This window comes from Styela clava, chromosome 1, assembly GCF_964204865.1.
Source record: "Styela clava chromosome 1, kaStyClav1.hap1.2, whole genome shotgun sequence".
Classification (NCBI taxonomy): Eukaryota; Metazoa; Chordata; class Ascidiacea; order Stolidobranchia; family Styelidae; genus Styela; species Styela clava.
The window spans coordinates 22,183,822-22,204,324 of NC_135250.1; the positions used below are offsets into that span (position 1 = coordinate 22,183,822).

Below are 20,503 nucleotides of genomic sequence, written 5' to 3' on the forward strand. Positions count from 1 at the left end.
TTTTTTTTTATATTGCTGAATTCCTTGCAAATTAGATTTTTCGAAATGTTTATTCCTTCTTAATTATTAGTCTTTGAATTTATGATAATTACGTTTATTGTATAATTTGACTTCACTTTTAGTATGAGTTATATTATAACTACCGGTAGCTATTAGCTATCAAGGGTAAAGTTGACTATTTGTAAGGTATTCAGTTTTAGTAGATTTGAGCGTCCTTTTTTTGTATTCATCCTGTATAGCTCGCAATTTTTTTTAAATAAGTACAATTTATCAATTACTTTTTGTAGATGAATGAAACTGGATTACAGAATACATCTTGAGAATGTGTTTGCTAAATTTGCCCAGAATCCCATTTTGTGTCACTTTTTTTCGGGCTACTTGTTAATTGTGTAAACGATTAATAACGGTTGATTGATCAATTGCTTCTGCACCACAAAGAATTTAGTTCCCAAGGAAATTCATACACCTATTTTATCCATATTGATTTCTTCTTCAAATCAAATTTGTTTTGCTAATTGCTCATTTGTGATTTGACCTTGTGTTGCACACTTAGTCTGTGTAAACAGATGTTATTCTAATTCCCATAAGGGATGGAAATGTGGATTAATTTTAGAGTCACAATTTTGTATGTCGGGATAGAGAGAAAGCTAGATCTTATCTGATATAGGGTCTAGTTTGGGCGCTTCAGAAGTATGTGTACTGTACCAATATGGAGGTAACTAATTTTGTTTGTCTATTTTACATCAAGTGCATAAAGGGACTGAAACCTATGGGCAGGGGTTATATTCACTCGGCTAACACAGACATCTCTGAACTTGTAATTGAACTAAAATAAGGAAAATCGGAATAAAATTAGGGCCTAACCCTAACCTGGACTTCAGGAACCATTTTATTGAAAAATGATTTTAATGTTTGATGAATTATCAGAAATTCATAGAAACGACATTACATCTGTTTCAATAAGTTTCTTATTGTGCTGCCAAGGTTATACATGTAGTCTCCCGTAGAGTCAATTTTTGATTAATAATTATGGCGAAACAATTCATTCATACATGACCAAATTTGTTAACTTGATGTACGGTACATTACCGAGATAGAAAGAAAGCATTACTTAGAATTCGTAACCTTGGTTGAGCTCAATTAAGTAATTTTAAAAGTAATTTAGTCATGGTTTTGTAATTGATTGCAGATTTCAATTCAAGTTACAGTAGCGATTACCAAAGTGCTTTCGTTTATTGGTAATTGATATAAAAAATTGATTGATCCTCTCTTTCTCTCTCACACAAACTTTATTACTTCTATTCCCATGGTTTATTTGAAATTGTTAATTCATTTTCCAGTGTTAGAAGAAAAAATAGCGATGACATAGATTGTTGGAAGTCTTTGTAAGTTGCATCAGTCAAGTTAACACGTTCTAACTTCATGTAACAAATTGCGCAAGAGCAAAAAGAACGAATCGACATTTTCCAAGATGGATCACGAGGATGTCAACAACCTAAGACTGCATAGAGACAGACAAGAAACTTGGGAAACTTATCGCTCTTGTTTGAATAGTACATCTCCAGTCAGATGTATTAAGAATTGTGTAAAATCCAACATGAATATAACAAATTTTAAAGTTCAACGAAGAAGAAAACAAACTCTATTGATAAGAATCATTTTCATTGCTACAATACTTGGGACGGCGTTCGTTTTCTGTCAGCTAAAAAATCATGGTAAGTAGAACTTTGAAATTATTTATTTAATAATTTTCCTATACCTTTCATGTACATTGTATTCAAATAAGAGAAATTCGATTTCTTTATTTATCATTTTAGAAACAGGATTGCAGACGCTCGCTTTTGCGCACATTAAAGTAAAAAAATTTAATCGAATATAGCTAGGAAAAGAGGTAGCCTACCGTACTTACTCATGTTGACAGAACTTTGATATCCACGTATAAGTTTATTTTGATTCCATAATCAGAGTAACAGAAATGAAATAATCAATAAATAATAAAAACTGATTACAGAATCAGGAGAGCAAACAAAACGTTAATTAAGGTTTTAAGTGTACAAAATTTAAATTAAATATGGTTGCCAAAGGAAGTCGTACATCTTCACTTATCTAAAACTCACATGTGGGTATGTATGCTCATGGTGACAGCAATTTGATTTACTATGGAGTATAAACTTGTGTTAAAGACACAAAATTTAAAAGTATTGTAATTGATTCATTGCTTCAATGCGACTGTATGTTTTTTGAGAAAGTAATAATTGCCGAGGTCAAGCCTTTATGAATTGATGAATAATTTGCATCTCAGTGGCAAACTTCATTGGCATACATTCTCTTTCTGAGGGCATGCTTCCATTGAATAATTGTATATTTGTTTATTTGGACATATTTTGTTAAATTATTGTTCTTCTTGCTGTGATAATTTGCCTGTAATGGATTACAGATTTACAGATTGACTTACCAATGTAGAAAGTAGGCAAGAACTTTCATTCTTTTTCAAATTCCCAATGGAAAGTCTTATGGAACCAGATGTTTCACCCAAATTTTATCGTCTCATTTCAAAAATTAGGAACACTTTTTATGATGTATGGAAACACTTTATTCGGTCACGTTTATCCCATGATCATTTCAGAAAACTCGGGTCTCAGCTAAGGAATCAGGATACCGGTATTTAGGTTTCGCAAGTATATCCTATTCAGGCGGCGTTTTCCACGTGCTTTCTTTGTAACTACATTATAATTAGCCCGTAACTTTACTCTCTCGCACGGTTATCATCGCCTAGACTCCTGTGTTTTGTCATTCACAATCTTAAATCTCTAAAAATAGGGCTATTTGATATCTGCGCATTGTCTCCACTGGCGCAGACGACGCATAGTCATCTTTACCTCTGACGTAAGTTATGAAATTTTATCCCCGTTAACGAACTCACGGAGGTTAATATTTATGTAGTCCTTTGTTTTGATATTGCGGAAGCAAGATAGTTCAGCCCGCCAGAAAACGTGTCCATCCAGGGGTTAGGGGAACTGAAATTATTCTTGGCATTCTTGTGACGCACTTATGTTGTAAGACTTGCCGAAGCGTTCCATGAACGTTTTTGTATAACTTATTCGACAAACCCATTTTTAGGTGAATTTTTTTTATTCTTCATTTTTTGTCGTTCTCGTGCCCTCCCGTTTTAATATTTCTAATTTTTCACGCCTTAATGACACATCGCATCACAATGAATCGCTTTTTATATAATTTTCAAACGTTTTATGAGAAGCAATTTGACCGTACGCACCTTGCCATGGTCGTAAAATAAATTTAGTACTTTTATAGCTATACGTGGCGATAGCTTTCTCGTTTGAATGACAAAGAATTGGGCAATCCATTTTAACAGATTATTGTATTTTTGGATCAGACATTTTTCTTCTACCAAATTAGGGCCTGTCTGTGTTCTGTAGTTGCCAACTTAAATCCAAATTCAATATCTTTTTGTAACTGTCATATAAGCATTCGGATATTGTTTAGAATGCGAGTCCAAATGGTACTTAGTAATGGGGTCAATTAGGGATAAATATGGTCTGTCGGAGTTCCTTAAACTGGGTGAGAAATCCAGAGCACGTCACCAGGCATTAGTAATAATCCATTTTTGCCATATATTATACGAAATTTTCATATTACTCATGCGAAAGACAAAGATCCATTTTTCGGGTGCATTATTTTCAAAAAATTATGTGCTGTTGTAATGTTTCATAATCATTACAATGTCTCAATCATTAGCAAGAGTCAATCGCAACATCATCATTATTGAACAACTTCATTTTTGAACTTCAAAACTAGTCTGCTATTCTCCCTAAAGCGCTATCTTCGAAGTTTCTTTCAAAAACGTCGATGTCTCTAAGAAACACCGTAGATTACATACTTTCGTGTCCATCCAATCCATTTTTAAATCCACAAATTAAATTTTTAAGTAGGCTTAGCCAGTGACTTAGGGGCGGATTTTACTAAGTTCACGTGCTGACTTTATGGGATATTGATTATCCCAATTGAATCACAGTTGAGCGCTATGGTACTGCGCGATAAAATGAACAAATCGAATGCACAAAATGAATTTCCCGTTATCAAATCTCTTCTAGATAAGGTTTGAAAATTTGAAGCCGTCCTATGTCCTGACTATCCTTGTTTTATGTCGTACTTCCGAGGGGGTGTTCAAAATCAAGATTCAGTGTTCTTCACGTATAGATTGCCACGCAGACCATTGCTAAAACCTTGTTAATCTAATTTATGTTTATTGGACAGGAAGTGGACGTATGTAATTTTTTATGTTATCTTTGTCGTTTTTGATTAATTGTTGTTTGGGAAAAAATCGCCGTTCTCCGAAACTAACAGACCAGCAATTTTAAATTTTTAATACTTAAGATGGAAGAATCGTGCTTGGCCTCCTTTGCTACTTTTGACCGTCGATCCTTCAGCGAACTCGTTGCTCACAGCCGTCACAGGCATATCGATGCCGCTGCCTGCGTATTTTTCTCGACACCGTTGGTATTTTTGGCATCAAATTTCTACTTCCATCTCTTGGTAAATTGTTCTTGTGGAATTTTTATCTGTGTGAATGTGAACTCGATTGCCTCATTATACGATTGCGCTGATCCTTTTATCAGGACAGATAAATGTGCGTAATTATAGGTTTTAGAGAGAGGGAAGCAAAATCCATGCATTTTTAAAATATTGGATTAATAGAGATTTTGTGATGCGCAAATTTTTATATCGACCTGGATACAGACAGACGTGAATACAGATTTTAAACCTTATGTACCACCTCTAAAAAAAATATTGGCGCTATTTCTTCCCCTCAAAAAAATTGTAAACGATAATAGCAAATAAATTCTAAGTCACTTGGAATATGATTCTCGTTGTTATTCAATTATACTTTCAAATTTTTGTGATATATGCCAAATTTTATTTTAAAATCAAACATTGCACTATGTTTCATAAATTTGTATTCTCAAAACAAAACCAAATTTAAACTTTCATGATCATAATGGAATTACTAGGAGCAGTGGTGCACCTAGGTGTCGTTGAGACAGAAACACATTCACTAAATTTATGAACCCTATTATGATGTCATATTTTAAAAACCATCGAAACTCTATAGGAACAAGCACGACAAAACATGTATTCGATTGTGATTATCCAATAACGAAATATCGCTTTTTGGTAAAAATCGTTGACTACACACCAATTCGGCAAAAAAGTTGTGACATATACTGTACACACTTTGCAGAAATCCATTTTGCATATTTTCTACAAATTTATCGTGTCAAATTTTCGTGTATATATTTTACTATAGTTTACTTCTTAAGCTTTTTTTCCGAAAATCGCACAATTCCGATATTTTACTCTGACATTAATCAAACATTAAAGCCAACTTCTGAACCCAATTGAGCGAATTTTTAAATTAAGATCTGCCATTATTAAAAACAAGATTTATCGAAATAGATAAATTAATCTCCAAAAGCCGGAATCTATCTTTTGAAATTGCTATTTTTCAAATCTTTTATAGATAGATCGGGACTTATTATGGATAAATTGTGTCCCGCTGTACGGTCCAGTGCTGCGGAGTCGGATTTTAGCATATTTTTATCGGAGTCGGGATCCGGAGTTGTATTTTTAAAACTCCCCGGATTCGGAGTCGAAATACTGAATTTGTCGGAGTCAGAATTACATATTTTCAAGGGTGATAAAATAAGTCCAAACTTCCTACTAAACCCTAATTCATACTAAAAACATTAATTTGACTATAAAGCAGTCTTGACAGGAATTTGTATGTTACCCGGAGTTCGGAGTCAAAATTTGTTACGACCCGGAGTCGGACTCGATTGTGAAATATATCATCAGTCTCCTTATTGAAGTATAAAATAATGTTCGTACAATAAATTGCTTTTGCCTCGCTACAATGTAGGTGAAGCAAAATTATATATCTTCTAAAAATTGGATAGCGGTGTTTTAACTTCCAATTTCTGACATGCATGAAAACTCAATTTGCTGCCTGTAACGTCTAATTCCAGGCATTTGTACATCAGACCGATACAGTGTCCCTGTAAATGTATTTCTTTATAAGTTTCACAGATAGATTGAAGAAATATCTTGCTGGGCCCGTATACTGCAAAACCGCTTCGTTTATGCTATAATCAATATTTAATGCAATGTAAAAATACATTTAATCATCACGATTAATGACATTGTCTCAACATTAGCTTGACATTTCTTTAATTTCTTAATAAATGTAATATATATAGTCAACCGGAGGCTGAAAACTTCGTATACTTATTATTATTCAATGTTGTTTTTTGCACATTTTTTTCTTTTTTTTTTCTTCAATTTTCATAAACGACGTATTTATACGTCCTTGGCTCCGAACAAGGCTCTACATAAGAAGCCACTGCTAAGTAATAGTTAGGTCTAACGTTTTTACCACTAGGCCACCGCATCCACCAAGATTTCAAGTTGTGCATTTGGTCACTTGAAAAACCCTCTTCAAAAAATTTGTCTTCCGTCCGAAGTTGAAATCACAATGTCAGGTGGAAGGCTACTCTTAGCGGGAATGACAAATAGGTCATATGAGTTTCAGGACGAGTACGTCTTTTTCTCCCTTTTTGAAACCTTCGATTATTAGCTTTCGAAATACTTGCGGTATGTTATGCACCACAAAAATCCTTGTTTTACCGTTCCTAAAATCGATTGGCTCAAATCTTCTGTTTCGTTAAATCGTTTGTAATCGAATTGATTGTGGTAATTTTCTTATAAGACTTTCTTTTTTAGTTCATGAAAATTTTTTTGTGAAATAAAAGGAATATTTTCCGAGGGGTTTTCTATTTTATATGGTTCCTATAATTCTCGATTATTCCTTTGATTTACCTTTATAATGACTTTTACATTTATCCCTTTTCCTGTCATATTGGCATAATAACGGACATCGCCGATATCGCTTTTATAATTTTTATCTATTTATTGTGTAAGTGTTAGTATACCTAGTTAGTATCAGACAAAAAAAAATTTACCTAAAGTTTTCAGTTATGTGGGATAAACTTGCGTCAATCAGTATTTACTAATGCTCATTTACACACCATATAACTCTATAGTCTCAGTGGCTTTTGGCACTTCAGTAGTGATCGCCCATAACTTCCTCCAGAGAGCAATCTCTTTTATTTCTGAGTGAGTGCGCGTGACGTTGCTTCGAGCAATTTTATTTGAAAAAGCACTTGATAAATCTGTACTCCGAGTAAGTCATCTACCGTAACTTCGCTCGAGATCAACCTCCTTCATTTCTGAGTGAGTGCTCGTGACCTTGCCTTGAGCAGTTTTCATAAAAATGCACTTTATAAATCTGTACTCTGAAAGAGTGGTCGCCCGTTCGCTCAGAAATCGATATCCTTAATTTTTGAGTGAGTGCGCGTGGGTTAGCTTTGAATAAATTACCTTTAAAAAATCTTTGCGTCTCTCTGAGTGACAAAACGGAAATTCATTATCGGAAGCGTTTGTCTCATATCATGAACTGAAAAAGATATTTTTATTTGCAATTTGCATATACCGGTATTTATGAAATATGTATTCCCGGACCGCCGTTCCCATTCTTGTGTATGCAAATTTTTTTTTTAAAACGATCAAATTAGGCTGGGAAAGTGTTTGAGATTTCTGAGAATATAAACAAATGGTCACCACCCTGTCGTTTTCAGGTTATTAAACTCTTGCGATAAGTCCTTTTAGTTATTCGTAACCACGTATGCAAAAGTATTTTTAGCACCTTAATGTATCTTTTGGCATTGTTATACATACAAGGATTTATATATACCACAGTGCAGTGTATCGTAATATAAATCATACCATCGCCTACGCAAAGCATATTGTCCATTTTGTATCGAGAATTTCCACCTCTCACATAGCTGGGTATAATCTGGTTAGGAAGACATTTTTGGTTAGTATGAAAACTCAATCGCATGAAACATTTCACGTTTGACTGAATTATTTTAATAGCCCATTCAGAATTGCTGCAACATTTTTGCAATTTCTATCACCATAATCAAATTTTGGTACTATTTTTAGACTAGCGGAGCGCGAACAATGGTTATCGAACCAGGTTACGGGTACCATATTTTGATTCGCTGACACGGCAAGCCAATAATAAACAAAGCTATTATAAATGAGGCATCAGAACATTGAACAGAGTGCTCATTTACGTCAGCGTTGCTAATAGCAACGCAAACGAAATTGCGAAGTCGGCAGGGAGCTTTTTTGATCGAAATTGCGCTAACGACTTGGCGGTTGAGTGTATACCGACCATGTAAATATGCCTTCTTTATCAGATCATTCGAAACGTGTTGCGATATGCAATTTCCACGGTGCGGTATTGTTAATTTAATTAATGTGCATTCGGTATATTACAGTAATTATGGTAAATCGTTTTTCCGGTGCATTGCAATTAGCGTTGAAAGTCTGGTTGCGGTCGATAACTGATAAATTGGGGATGATTTGTTTTTAAAAAAAAGTTTTTCTTCAGATTTACGAACTGGCTTAGTGGTTGAAGAGATGGTCTTAACTATGATTGCATCGCAGAATAAAATCTCGGATCCCAAATTCCATGCCGACCACCTCACCGATAGTGTCTAACCGGAAAGACCCCAGTCCTTCCAAACTATAGGAATTCCTTACTTAGCAGTAGTTGCCTTTAAAGAGTCTTGTTCCGAGCGAAGGCGTCGTCAATTATCCATAAAATGTCACTCTCAGGGTATTATTGAAAACCAATGATCGATTTCGTTATTAAAGAGATGGCATTTTTCATCGCTGAACCTTATTGATTGGGAAACTTGGCAGTTTTGTGGCGATCATTTGGAAGACTAAATTTCATTCCGTTTGATATTAACTTGATGTGACTCGGTGACGTCAATTGCGGGAAGAAATGCCACGTGACACAAAGATTTCTATTATGGAGCAATTTCGACATGTCTCTGAAGGAGTCACCTGACGGTCAAAAATTTAAAATAGCCTGGCATACTCTATCCAATTTGAGATCTTTTGTCCCCGCCACTGCTCAAAATAAAAAACGTGGCGGGGTTTCCAAAATGTCACATTTTGCCTTAGTGGCCTGGACTTTCTATAAAAGATTCGCAACTTGTTACGTCAATAGTTATGGTCAGCTTTAAAGGCGGTCAAATTCGAAAAATACGAAAAAATTCCACAAGTATCAGTTTTGCGGTAGTTGGTCCGTATGTGTATAAATGTAGGATGCTGTAACAGGAATAAGATGACTAGACTACGTGATGAAAGAATCTTGTTGTGCAGTAATACTCAAATTAGATTGTGTTTCACAATGTCATCAATTTAATAGAATATATCGATTCAGACACTTGCCTGTATATTGTAGTATAACGTAACTCAAAGTATTCGAGTTTTTTGTCTTCTTATTACGCCTTACGACCACACAATATGCCGTTGTTCTATGATTTACGACTTGTCGTAATTGGTAATTCCAACTGCATATTTTACTAGATATATTATTCGTCGTCGTGATGTCACTCGTACACACCCATAACAGCAAATAAAAACCATCCCCACGTTATTTAAATATTATATGTTCACAAATGTGTGAACACGGTTGTGGGAATATAAATAATGTTAGACTAAATACTACGAAATTATTTAAATTTCTAGCTATCGAAATGACGTGCGAACAAAACCAATATGATACTTTAAAATTCAAGCTCAATTTTACGAATTTTTCCTAGTAGTTAAAACTTAATCATACGCCCTACGTTTTCATTTTCAATTTTTCATTATTGACTATTAAGTGCCGGCTATAATTCGATTACGTCACAGTCTACTTTTTTTGGTCGATGATCGGCCGAAGTTGCATTGCTCATATTTGAGCGTACTCTTTGTATGCCCATGCTTGATCGGGTTTGACCAATGATCGATAATGTAATATCACCCGTTTAATCTAAGTATGTTATAATCAGTTGTGAGGTAATATACTATTTTGGTGTTTCAAAACTGACTTTAATTTTGGATGTCATTCGCTCGTTTGGATGAACACTACCAGTCGGGCTATAGGAAGGGCTGATTCATTAAATAAAATTGAAATTTGTATAGAAATGTACCATTTCAATACAATATGTACTTCTTATTTCGGATTTTCCATTCACAGCTCATCTCTGGTATTTTTGTTCCATCGCGGTAGTCACATGCCGATTTTTGTCTTTCATTAGTCGCCAGTTTTACTTTGTCTTACTTAATGTTAAAGTTACTAAAATACCACGTGATGGGGAAAATGTTTGACCATGAAATGTTTTATATTTTCGGCATTTCCTTGTCAAAGAAGTCAAGATGTCAATATATTTTCACTTCTATTGTAAGAAAGTATTTTTAGTGATGGTATTTTAGCCAATGTAACATGTATGGTAAGATGACATTCTATTTGTATTGTGTTTTTTCTCCAAGTTACCATTTTTCCTTGCCATCATTTTTACTCGGCATATCTAACGATAGCTAACCCATATACTATTCTTGGGCAGACCGGATTCTTTTCTATCCACCATTGCCTACCCCATTCCCATTGGTGGGCCGCCCTCATTATTAAGTAATACAGTTACCTCATCGAACTGTTTGAAATGAAATCACTAATTCTTGAATAGTGTCCTTTCATTGAACAATATGATGTCATCGTCATGTTTGCCTAGATCGAAATTCAAAATATCACATGTCCTCTTCAAGTATTGTTTTCTGATATTTAATATGCTGAAATAATTGATTCGATTCCCTCGTGGTTTTATTTTGATATCCTGTTGGATTACAAAGTTTGATGTTTTTTTAGATGTTTTATCTACCGTATATACTTTTCTTACAGTTGGTAGTGGCGTTTCAACGATCGCTCTGATTGGCTAACATTTTGTTACGTGGTATTTTTTGTGGCAACATTGAGTCGTCTGCTGGCAAGAACGCCAAAGCACGAGTCGTAACAAAACATCACAAATTTTGGCAAATACCAAAAAAGTTGAATTTAGTTATTTTATTTTTTTGCCAAATGAATTAGCATGCATTGAATACGCATTCATATTAACATTAAGAATGAAATTTATATTTGGTCATTTGTAGGTATTTTTGGCATTAAATTATTAGTGAATTTAATTTCGTGGCGAAAACACGAAATCAACATTTCCAAGAAGCGACGATGTATTATTTCACGAGAATCTTGTATTTTTCCGTTTTTTTTCATTATATTAGATCGAGCATCGGCTTGCTATGACTGCTGAATCTTTATTGCAGTTTTTTTGTATTTCACATTTGGGCGCTGGTGAGGTAATTTCTCGTTGTGAAATCACGCGAAAATTCCGGTGATTTTGCACAATTTTTTTTAGTTGATTGGATTGTCTCGTTTTAATTAACGGGAGTTAGTTAGCTATGGAATGTTTAGTACGCAAGACATGAAAGTTAGAACGAATTTATTTTACTCTGTGGTACTTGTGTGGCAAAGCTCTGTAATTAGAAGTGCCGAAGGCAAAAATTGATATTTCGTACAGATCCCGGGAATTCCGCTGTATAGAATATCGCTTTTCACTCTAATCGAGACAAGTGAACGAAATGGCCCGCCGATCCGAAAACATTCCCTAAACGCTTTTAACCACTTGACTGGGCCACCGCGCACACATCTGTGGCGTAAAATTACAAAAAAATTTCAACCGTCGAGTCAGTGTCGAATGTAGATTTCACCCAACCCACAGCTTTGCTTTCTTGAGCTAGGCTGAGGACAAGCATGCCGTTTAACGTATCTATTAATCTATAATTAATTGCTGATGGAACGATGGGTATTAATATACCATGGGAAATATTTCTCGAATACAAACGCCCTTATATACTTTCATCATCGAATTCTAATACCACACCCTCTTATGCGTTGAACGATTCATAATAATATAATATTATTTATATAGGCCGTTGACCTGTTATGATAATCGTTTGTTCTGGGATTTCGACGATATATTCTATTAATATATACTTTTATTGCTTTCTAAGCAATGGAATGTCATACCACCTGTTTTTTTTTAAGAAATTTACATACCAAAACACAAAACTGAAACAGGTGATATGTACGATTGTAGAAACTACATTTAAGACAATGTGAAAATCTTGGATTGACTAGAGCTCCCTTAAAACCGGAGCTGTGGGAGTCGGAGTTGGCATTTTTGACTGGAGCCCGAGCTGGAGTCAAATTTTTAAATACTCGGATTCAAAATTTGGAATCCACCGGAGTCGGAATTTTATACGTTCATGGTGATAATGAAAGTTTAAAAATCTTCTACAGAAAAAAGCTGGCATACGCAATAGTTTTCATTTTTTATATTTGATTTTTTTGGAGCTGGAGTCGGAGTCGAAATTTTTTACAACCCGGAATCGGAATCAAACTGTTCCCTAACTCGAGAGATGGAGTCACATTTTGCTCTATCCGGAGTCGAAAGTGAATTTCTTATCGAGTCCATATCCCCACTAAAACTGTGACGAATTTCTAGTACATAATGTCGGACAATATTATTTTTAGAATTCCTTATTGCGAAGGAAATTAATGTTATGTCATATCTTGACTGGACATAATCAAAATAAATAATTATATTCATTTAAACAATTTAATTTTCCATATGTATCTCAATATCTCTTTAATGCGTTATCGATTATGCAAGTAGATTGAAATTTATAGATTAAAATAAAGTATTCTAGATCAAACATGACTCGGAGATAAAACCGTTACTAAATGGACGTTTTACGGGGGCTGCTATTTTGCGTCACCCGTATATACTACAGTTATTATTAGGGCGACTTGGTCCAAGTTGAATTACTGTGCAATTTTGTAAATTTGTCTTATTTTTATTAAAGCATCTTGATCTTTGGGTATTCATTTTTCAAAAAGACTTTTTTTTTAATCTCATGTCTTCAAGATTGTGACACTTCATCATATCTAACAGTCGCGGTTCTATTTTTGAAACGTCGATAAGCGGTTTAGGATGCGATATTTGAATTTTAATAAATATTTTAATTTAATTTAAATATTCTAATGTTCCGTTATTTCAGCCGTAACTGGATTTTGATCGATCAGATAAGGCGCTTGTACTTAGAACGGATGTTTTTAATTGTGGGTGAACGAAATATGGATTTTTATAAAATGCAACTTTTTAATTATACCGTAAAAGATTTCTAGCCTTGTATAGACTTTCCATATTTCGTTTGAATGAGTAAGCCTCGCTGATAAATAAGGAGTTACTGGAGGTTACCCAGGATTACAAAACAGGATTTTGGGTCTGTTTTTTTGTTGAGGTTTTTTTTTTTTTGGGGGGGGGGGGGGAGTGTCACCCTGCAATAAACAACGAAATCACTGTTTATCGTTACCTCCCATGAATTACTAAACTTAAATTCGTATACATGGACTTTTATGTGTTCTTTGTCAAACATGGCCTTAGTTTGAATATATTCGAAAAGTTCGATATTCGAAAATTTTAATTTAAAATATATTCGAAATTATCCGAATTTGGACACATACCTGGGACACGCTAAATTGAAAATTATAATTATGTTCGATAAATTTTATTTTCATCTTTTTTACAGATCAATCTAATTATTCAAGAAGTTCAACTAATGGAAAATCATTTAGTCAATTTTCACAAGAAAAACCTGTATTCCTACGGCGATTATTGGAAGATAGCAGCAATAACGCTTTTTCTGGTTGGTATTCGATTTAAATCTTCGAATTTCTCAGACGTTGTGCTGGGATACCTATAAGCCATAACGAATCAAAATTCGTTATATTCGATATAGTAAATTCTTGAATTTTGTAGTAATTTCAAATTACGTGGAAAAATTCATTTTGAAATTAAAAACTTCTGACACTAAAAAATATATAGGGGAATGAAATTACATTATTTTTAGCGATTTTCGTGTATTTATCGAGGACGAATGAAATTTTTGTTCATTTCCCACTCGTTCTACATCTCAATTGTATGAATATCGCTTCATATGGTTACTCTCACCATTTTCCGGAAGTATTATATCTATCCTAAAGCGTGATTCCCATTTCATATACTTAGGTTATACATAAAAAACCTAACCCAGAAGAGTGGTAAAAGTTGTACAAGTGTGGCGTTAGGCAAGTGGGAAAAATGGATAACGACATTTCAGAGACACCGACATACCTATATCTTATCCCCTGAGCATAGCGTGTTTAAATATTTTCCCCAAATTTGATTTATAAATATCCTACCCAAGAACAGAGATACACAAGTGATACGTACAACAGGGAAAAGTGGTACAAGTGTGGCGTCAGTAGAATAAACAAAAAACGACATGTTTTCCTCAATTTTTATTTATAAATATCCTAACCCAGAACAGTGGTGCTAGTGGTACGCACAACGGAAAAGTGGTACAAGTGTGGCGACAACATTTCTTAGACACTGGTATATCTACACCAACTCAGAAAATATCGTGGTTAACTATTTCCCCAAATTTTTGTATATATCCTAACCCAGAACAGTGGTACGCACAACGGCAAAGTGGTACAAGTGTGGGCTTAGTGGGACAAGGGGAAACGAAAATTTTGAGACGACATAAGAAAAGCTGACTTTTATATTTAAGTTGATTTATTTAGCGTTTTCTTATTTTCTTACAGGTAACGAAAGTGAACAATTCTCAACCAATGGGACGGAAAAGCCGTCGAATCACCACGAAAATTGTACACCACCATGTAAGTATACCGAAACATACAAACTAAATTATAGGTAATATCAATATGGGTTCGCTTTGGTGAATTTAGACAGAATAGTCGGCTTGTTTGCATTACAAACTCAAGTTGAGTTTACATACCACACTGCTGTTTACAATCAAAAGCAATCAACAAGAAACAATTCCGGTGCTTACTGGTTTTGGCCTGATTTATTAGATAAGTTTTTATCTTGTCATTTCGTAATAGCATTGAATAAATCAGAATGAACTTGCATGATCATGAAAATAGAAGTCATCAGACGCTGTTGTTTGGTTGTATTAAGAATTAAGATACATCTCGATTCTTGATATAGCCATAGTTCCATGAAAATATCGCCGTTTTATATCCAATTTAAAGCAAAATATTCTGTATGATCATAATATCTTCTTTATAATGCCACAGTTAGCTTGCTTTTGTGTAAAGACTTTGCTAGCAAGGGTAATTTCATTATGGCATCTGGAAATGCCGCCGTCATTTTTTGTCCAATTATAAAGTAAAATATTATTACCGTAGATACCAGGATAACTCCTATATACCACATCTTTTAAAAAAAACTTTGCGCGCAATAAAAATTTCGTTTGCGTATATGGCAATCAGTTCAGAATAAATTAAATTTTAAAAAGTCATCATTTCAAAGACCAACCGAAGGTGCAAAGTTTGCACAGATATCAGTAACACTTCTTGTTGGCAAAAGATCTTTGATTTGCATTGTTGACTCAAATTTCACTAATGTTTACGATGACGTGCGTCAGGTCGCATCGTTATCGAAGTAAAACATTAAAAACCCATTTCAAAAACTACACTCACGGCCAAGCATGTCCCATTTATGTCCCGTGCAATTTAACCACGGATCATGCTTGGTAAACTTGAAACAAAGTTAAAGTGCGTCAGGTAAAATTGCTCACGCAGAAGGTTTATTTGCTAGAGTTAAAAATAGTCTGCGAAATAATCGAAAAACACAGATTTTTGTGTGTTATGTTACGAAACAATGCCCTCGTTATATAAGGATATTGAAATGACCACGCCCACAAAAAATTGACATCTATGGCCACGCCCACAAAAATTTGTCATTTTCTGTCGATTTTGACATAAACTTAATTTGCATGATTTATTCTTATTATCTCGTAGAAGGGCTGGCGCGGTGTATGGAAAGCATATGCCTTGTTTTAGAAAATAGAAAAGGTAAAATATTAACTGTGTATCAGTTTAAATAATGAAAATGGTCTTTCCTAGTCAAGTGGTAAACATTTACTTTGTCTCTCCTTTTCATTTTTGATAAATTAACTGGAATTGGAATACTTTGAGTGTAGCCTACCGCAATGTTGGAATTCATTTTCAAATTTATTTGCGAATAGGCCACACGCGTTGTTTTCCCAAATCCAAAATTAATTGGTGAGGTATGTGGCGTGATACGTCCTCTAATAAAGATCCGACTGTTCAGCTCATTCATTCAAAAGTGTAAGTTGTTATTGGATGTCCGAGCGTGGTCGTGCATGATATTGGTATCTGTATATGCTCATCAAGGTTGCCCTTAAGTGTACTTTTGGCGCAAAGATTTATGTTTGGTATACACGTGGCCATGGCCATTCTTGAATTATCGGCTACTCTCTATCAGTATTGTATCCCGAAAATTTCATGGTGGACTTGTCTTCAAATGAAAAATTTGAACTTATTTTATATACATCCAAGAGTTTTCATATTGGCTTTTTACATTATAAAATGTCCTCCCTTTTTAGTGTTCCTTCTTATAATGTATATTTGTGCGCTCAGTTTAAACTTCTCAAACTGTATGAAAGCGAGAGTGCGTCTATCACTCACTATCTAACGATCAGTTCTCATTTATTGCACTATCAACAATTCAGTAACATGGCAGTAACACGCTGCCGAAAGGAAAAAAATGAAATTCGCGGGGCGTTTAACATTTTTAGAATATGGTATTTGTAAAATAATATGAAAAATCATTACCTCGTTTATTTTTATTTTTTGAAAATATTCCCAGAGAAACTGTTTTGGGAGGCGTGACCTCATCTGAATAGTTATGTATAATATTTTATTCTTCCCTAACTAGCTAACAAATGGATAGGACAAATTAAAAGATTGCTAAAATAATTGATTTGAGCGTGATGGGCATATTCAAGTTGATATTTTCCCTTTTTTATTATTATGTGGTAAAGTAATTTTGCTCAGTTCTAGGAAAACGCTGGGTATTGCACCACCCGGGATAATTACCCCCAAGAAGATTTACGAGTTTGAATTCACTTGAAGATAAGTAGGTGCATGAGAATATTGAGATACGAAATAGGAGACTTGTTGTAGCATATTTCCTACCCGCTGTAGTAATTAAATTGAAAGCGGGGTCGCATATTCAAACTCCCCGAAATCCGGAATTGGAGTCGAAATTCATGGAATCGCAGTTGGAATTTTAAACTTTTAATGATGATAGAAAAAAATGAAAAATTCCTACAGAAACTCAGAAAGTGTTAATTTTACTGCACATTCTTAACAGTCTATTAAACTTAAAGAAATCTGGCATACGCCAATTTTTTTGTTATTAAAATCGGATTTTCTGGGAGTTAGAGGAGTCAAAATTCTTTACAACCCGGATTCAAAATCGACTCCGATTGCAAATTTAGCCCGACTCTACAACCCTGGAAACGACCTTCTTTTTTAAGAATTTGGCCGCGGCGAAACCAAATATCCTTGTTGACAACTAATACGTGATATATGCACATTGTGGTAACACAGCGCATATTCTCATGCAAACTTAATTTCGTGTATCGACAGGGGGCATTGTGGGTCGTTGCTCCGACGCACGCCTTGCGTAGTCGTATAATGTTCAAATCTAATTAAATTATACTACTATTAACACACCGATCAAGCGTGGAATGTTGTAATTGTACATACACCCAACTCGGCCGTAGATAATTGCGAATAAATTAAAAATGTAACTGAATCGCGATATGCAAGAATTTGTGACAATGCCTATATTTAGAAACGGATAATCCTTTTTGAACATTTTTTGTGATCAATAAAGCCACATCTTAAGATCATTAGGCACTCCCGCATAAAATTAGTCCATAATAGATATGAGGGCGGGCAAAACCGAAGCATGGGAATATTTATAACCGAATACGGATGAAAAAAAATTGACGTTTGATTACCAACCAGAGTTATATATTAAAAAACGTCTAGGAATATATATACCCGAAACCGGATTAAAAAAATTGACTCCGACTCTGAGTTACAAAAGCAGTAAATTTATAACCGAATCACCACTGCGGAAAATTTTGACCTAACTCCCGCGAGGTATATGAAGTCTAGAAAAATTTATGACCGGCTCCGATTTAAAAATTTTGACTCCGACATCGGCTTCCGGCTCCAGATTGATGGATATCAAATTTTGATAATAAAAACTTTAGCGCATGCAAGACTTCTTTAGTAGACTGTTAAAAACGGTTACGAATTCACGGCCAACCGATTTAACCACTGAAAATTATTTTGTTAGAGAATCCAGAAATAGATTTCACCTTTCGAAATCCGCGATTAAGTCGTTTAATGACAATATCTCAGATCACATTCATTGTTATTTGTCGGGATTACGCACGACGCACACCGCGGTTTTTCTTTGACGTTACGGATTTAGATCGACGCACGTCACGTCGTAAAATACATCAAACGTAAAACCGACTTTTGTATATGTCAGATCAAAATCTATTAGCATTTACTAAAATCACATTTAAAAAGGTTTGGACTGATTTCAATATTGTTTGAAGTCTCCTAAAATAAAATATTTTTCTTGTGGGTTAGGTAATTAAATATAGTGTTTCATCTAATAATATTGTCTGTTTCCTAATATTGTTGTTCTACTATTTATACGACCCATGAACTAAATCGAAATCTGTGTATAGACTTTGATATTGTATTGTACTAAGCCTATATCTTATTTGTGTATTTTTCAATGTATTCAGGTATTTTGAATACTTATTTAAACAGCTGAGATGTAAATTTCATGCCTGGTCAGAAAAAAGCAGTACATTTAATTGAATACAATAGTAATTGCGAGTACCTGGTCATTGTGGCGGTGCGCATGTTAGTTTATTGCTTAATTAATTATGACTGATTTTAGCGAGATCGCATTTTGTTTTTAGCAATCCATGAATTTCCGAAAGATTTATTTACGGAAGAGCAAAGGCTTCAAGGAGCCATAGTTATTCATTTTTTTGTTGTAAGTATCGAATTTTTAGATTATTAATTAAATTAATAAATTTTGACGCTGATATGGGACACTTTGCACTCTTTTTAAACTCGCTTTTGCAAAGTTTGAATAACTCATAATGTGTCCATAAATATGAATAACAATAATACTAAATAATTAAACAATACTTTTAAAACTACACTAAAAGCAAAGTTATATTTCTATATTATTTCGAAATTCCTCCCGGCAAGGTTGGGAAATGCTGTTGAAAAATTATCTTAATTTTTTAGCGAATTTGTTTTTTATGTCACCAGAATTCTAACAAAAGCATTCTTCTATTTCAGTGTTTTTATATGTTCATTGCGCTTGCTATCGTATGTGACGATTATTTCGTACCATCTCTCGATCAGATTTCAGAGGTATGTACTTTTTATTCATTCCTTATATTATTATGATAAATTGTTAATTTTCTTTATATGACACTTTTTCAAATATCTTTCTCCAAAGACCATGTACTAGGAAATATGTATAAGATTGAAATTTTTCCAATTTGAAATTTGCTACTAAACTTGAGTGAAGAGTGCCTAAATGCCTAAAAACCAAATATCGAAGGCCTGAAAATCGATTTGAATTGAAAGTTAGAGACTCAAAAATGCTCGTGAACATGTTTCGGTTGTCAGGTTGAAATGCAAAATGCATGTCCCTTTCTTATCCCTTTAGATCTATGAAAGCAATCTTTAGACAGGGTACACACTTTATCATCCGATACCTATGTACAATTGAATATCTTTTTCATATTTTCATTTGGTGCTTTTGCTCTGAGCAAGGCTTGGAACAAGCAGACACTGCTAGATATAATGACTGTTGTTTGGAACGAAAGGATTCATTCCAGTTCTCTATTACCAAATATATTTTACCGTACATCTCGAGTAATGTCGTGGGCTTGCAATCTTATTTGAGTGTAACACTATAACCTCTAGGCCAGGGGTTCCCAAGCTTTTTTCAGGACGACCCAAAAGACAACTTTCAGGTGTCCGGTGCGACCCCAGGTCAATATATATATTTTTCGTGGAACTTTAGAGCTTCTTTCACTAAACTTTTGAGTTTGGGCATGTGGTGGTAGTATTAAGTAAAATAAGCTAAATCCAAACAGCGATGTCACAATATTCACCTACATTTTCTATAGCATAAGCATAGAGCGATGCCTATAGGCCTGTTTTACTGTAAGCAATGGTACAAACTGCTTAATTGAACATGGTTTGTCAAATCTTATATGTTTTGTACCATACCATCTTCTACCATACCTCAGCGACCCCAAGACCTGTTTGCGACCCTATCTACTTATCACTCCGACCCTATTTGGGGTCGCGACCCCTGGTTTGGAAACTCCTGCTCTAGGCCATCCGCAGGACCTTCAGGCTTGCGATTGGGTGCGCGATAGAGCGAATGTGTTTATTTTATTTTTTGGTTAGGGTGAGCAAACTCGTGCCCTTCCCATTTCATAATTTAATTGGCAAAAAATTTTGCTTTCATGT

General features: G+C 34.5%; 1 protein-coding gene across 1 annotated transcript in view; it reads left to right on the forward strand.

Moving 5' to 3' along the window:
• The first annotated feature begins 1,326 nt into the window (after positions 1–1,326).
• Positions 1,327–20,503, forward strand: part of LOC120348684 (sodium/potassium/calcium exchanger 4-like) — a 33,172-nt gene continuing 13,995 nt past the window's right edge. The window contains exons 1-5 of the mRNA XM_039418887.2: positions 1,327–1,715; positions 13,624–13,740; positions 14,681–14,755; positions 18,922–18,998; positions 19,313–19,387. Of these exons, the coding sequence (XP_039274821.2) occupies positions 1,472–1,715; positions 13,624–13,740; positions 14,681–14,755; positions 18,922–18,998; positions 19,313–19,387 (588 nt within the window). The 5' untranslated portion in view covers positions 1,327–1,471. The remainder of the gene's footprint in view (positions 1,716–13,623; positions 13,741–14,680; positions 14,756–18,921; positions 18,999–19,312; positions 19,388–20,503) is intronic.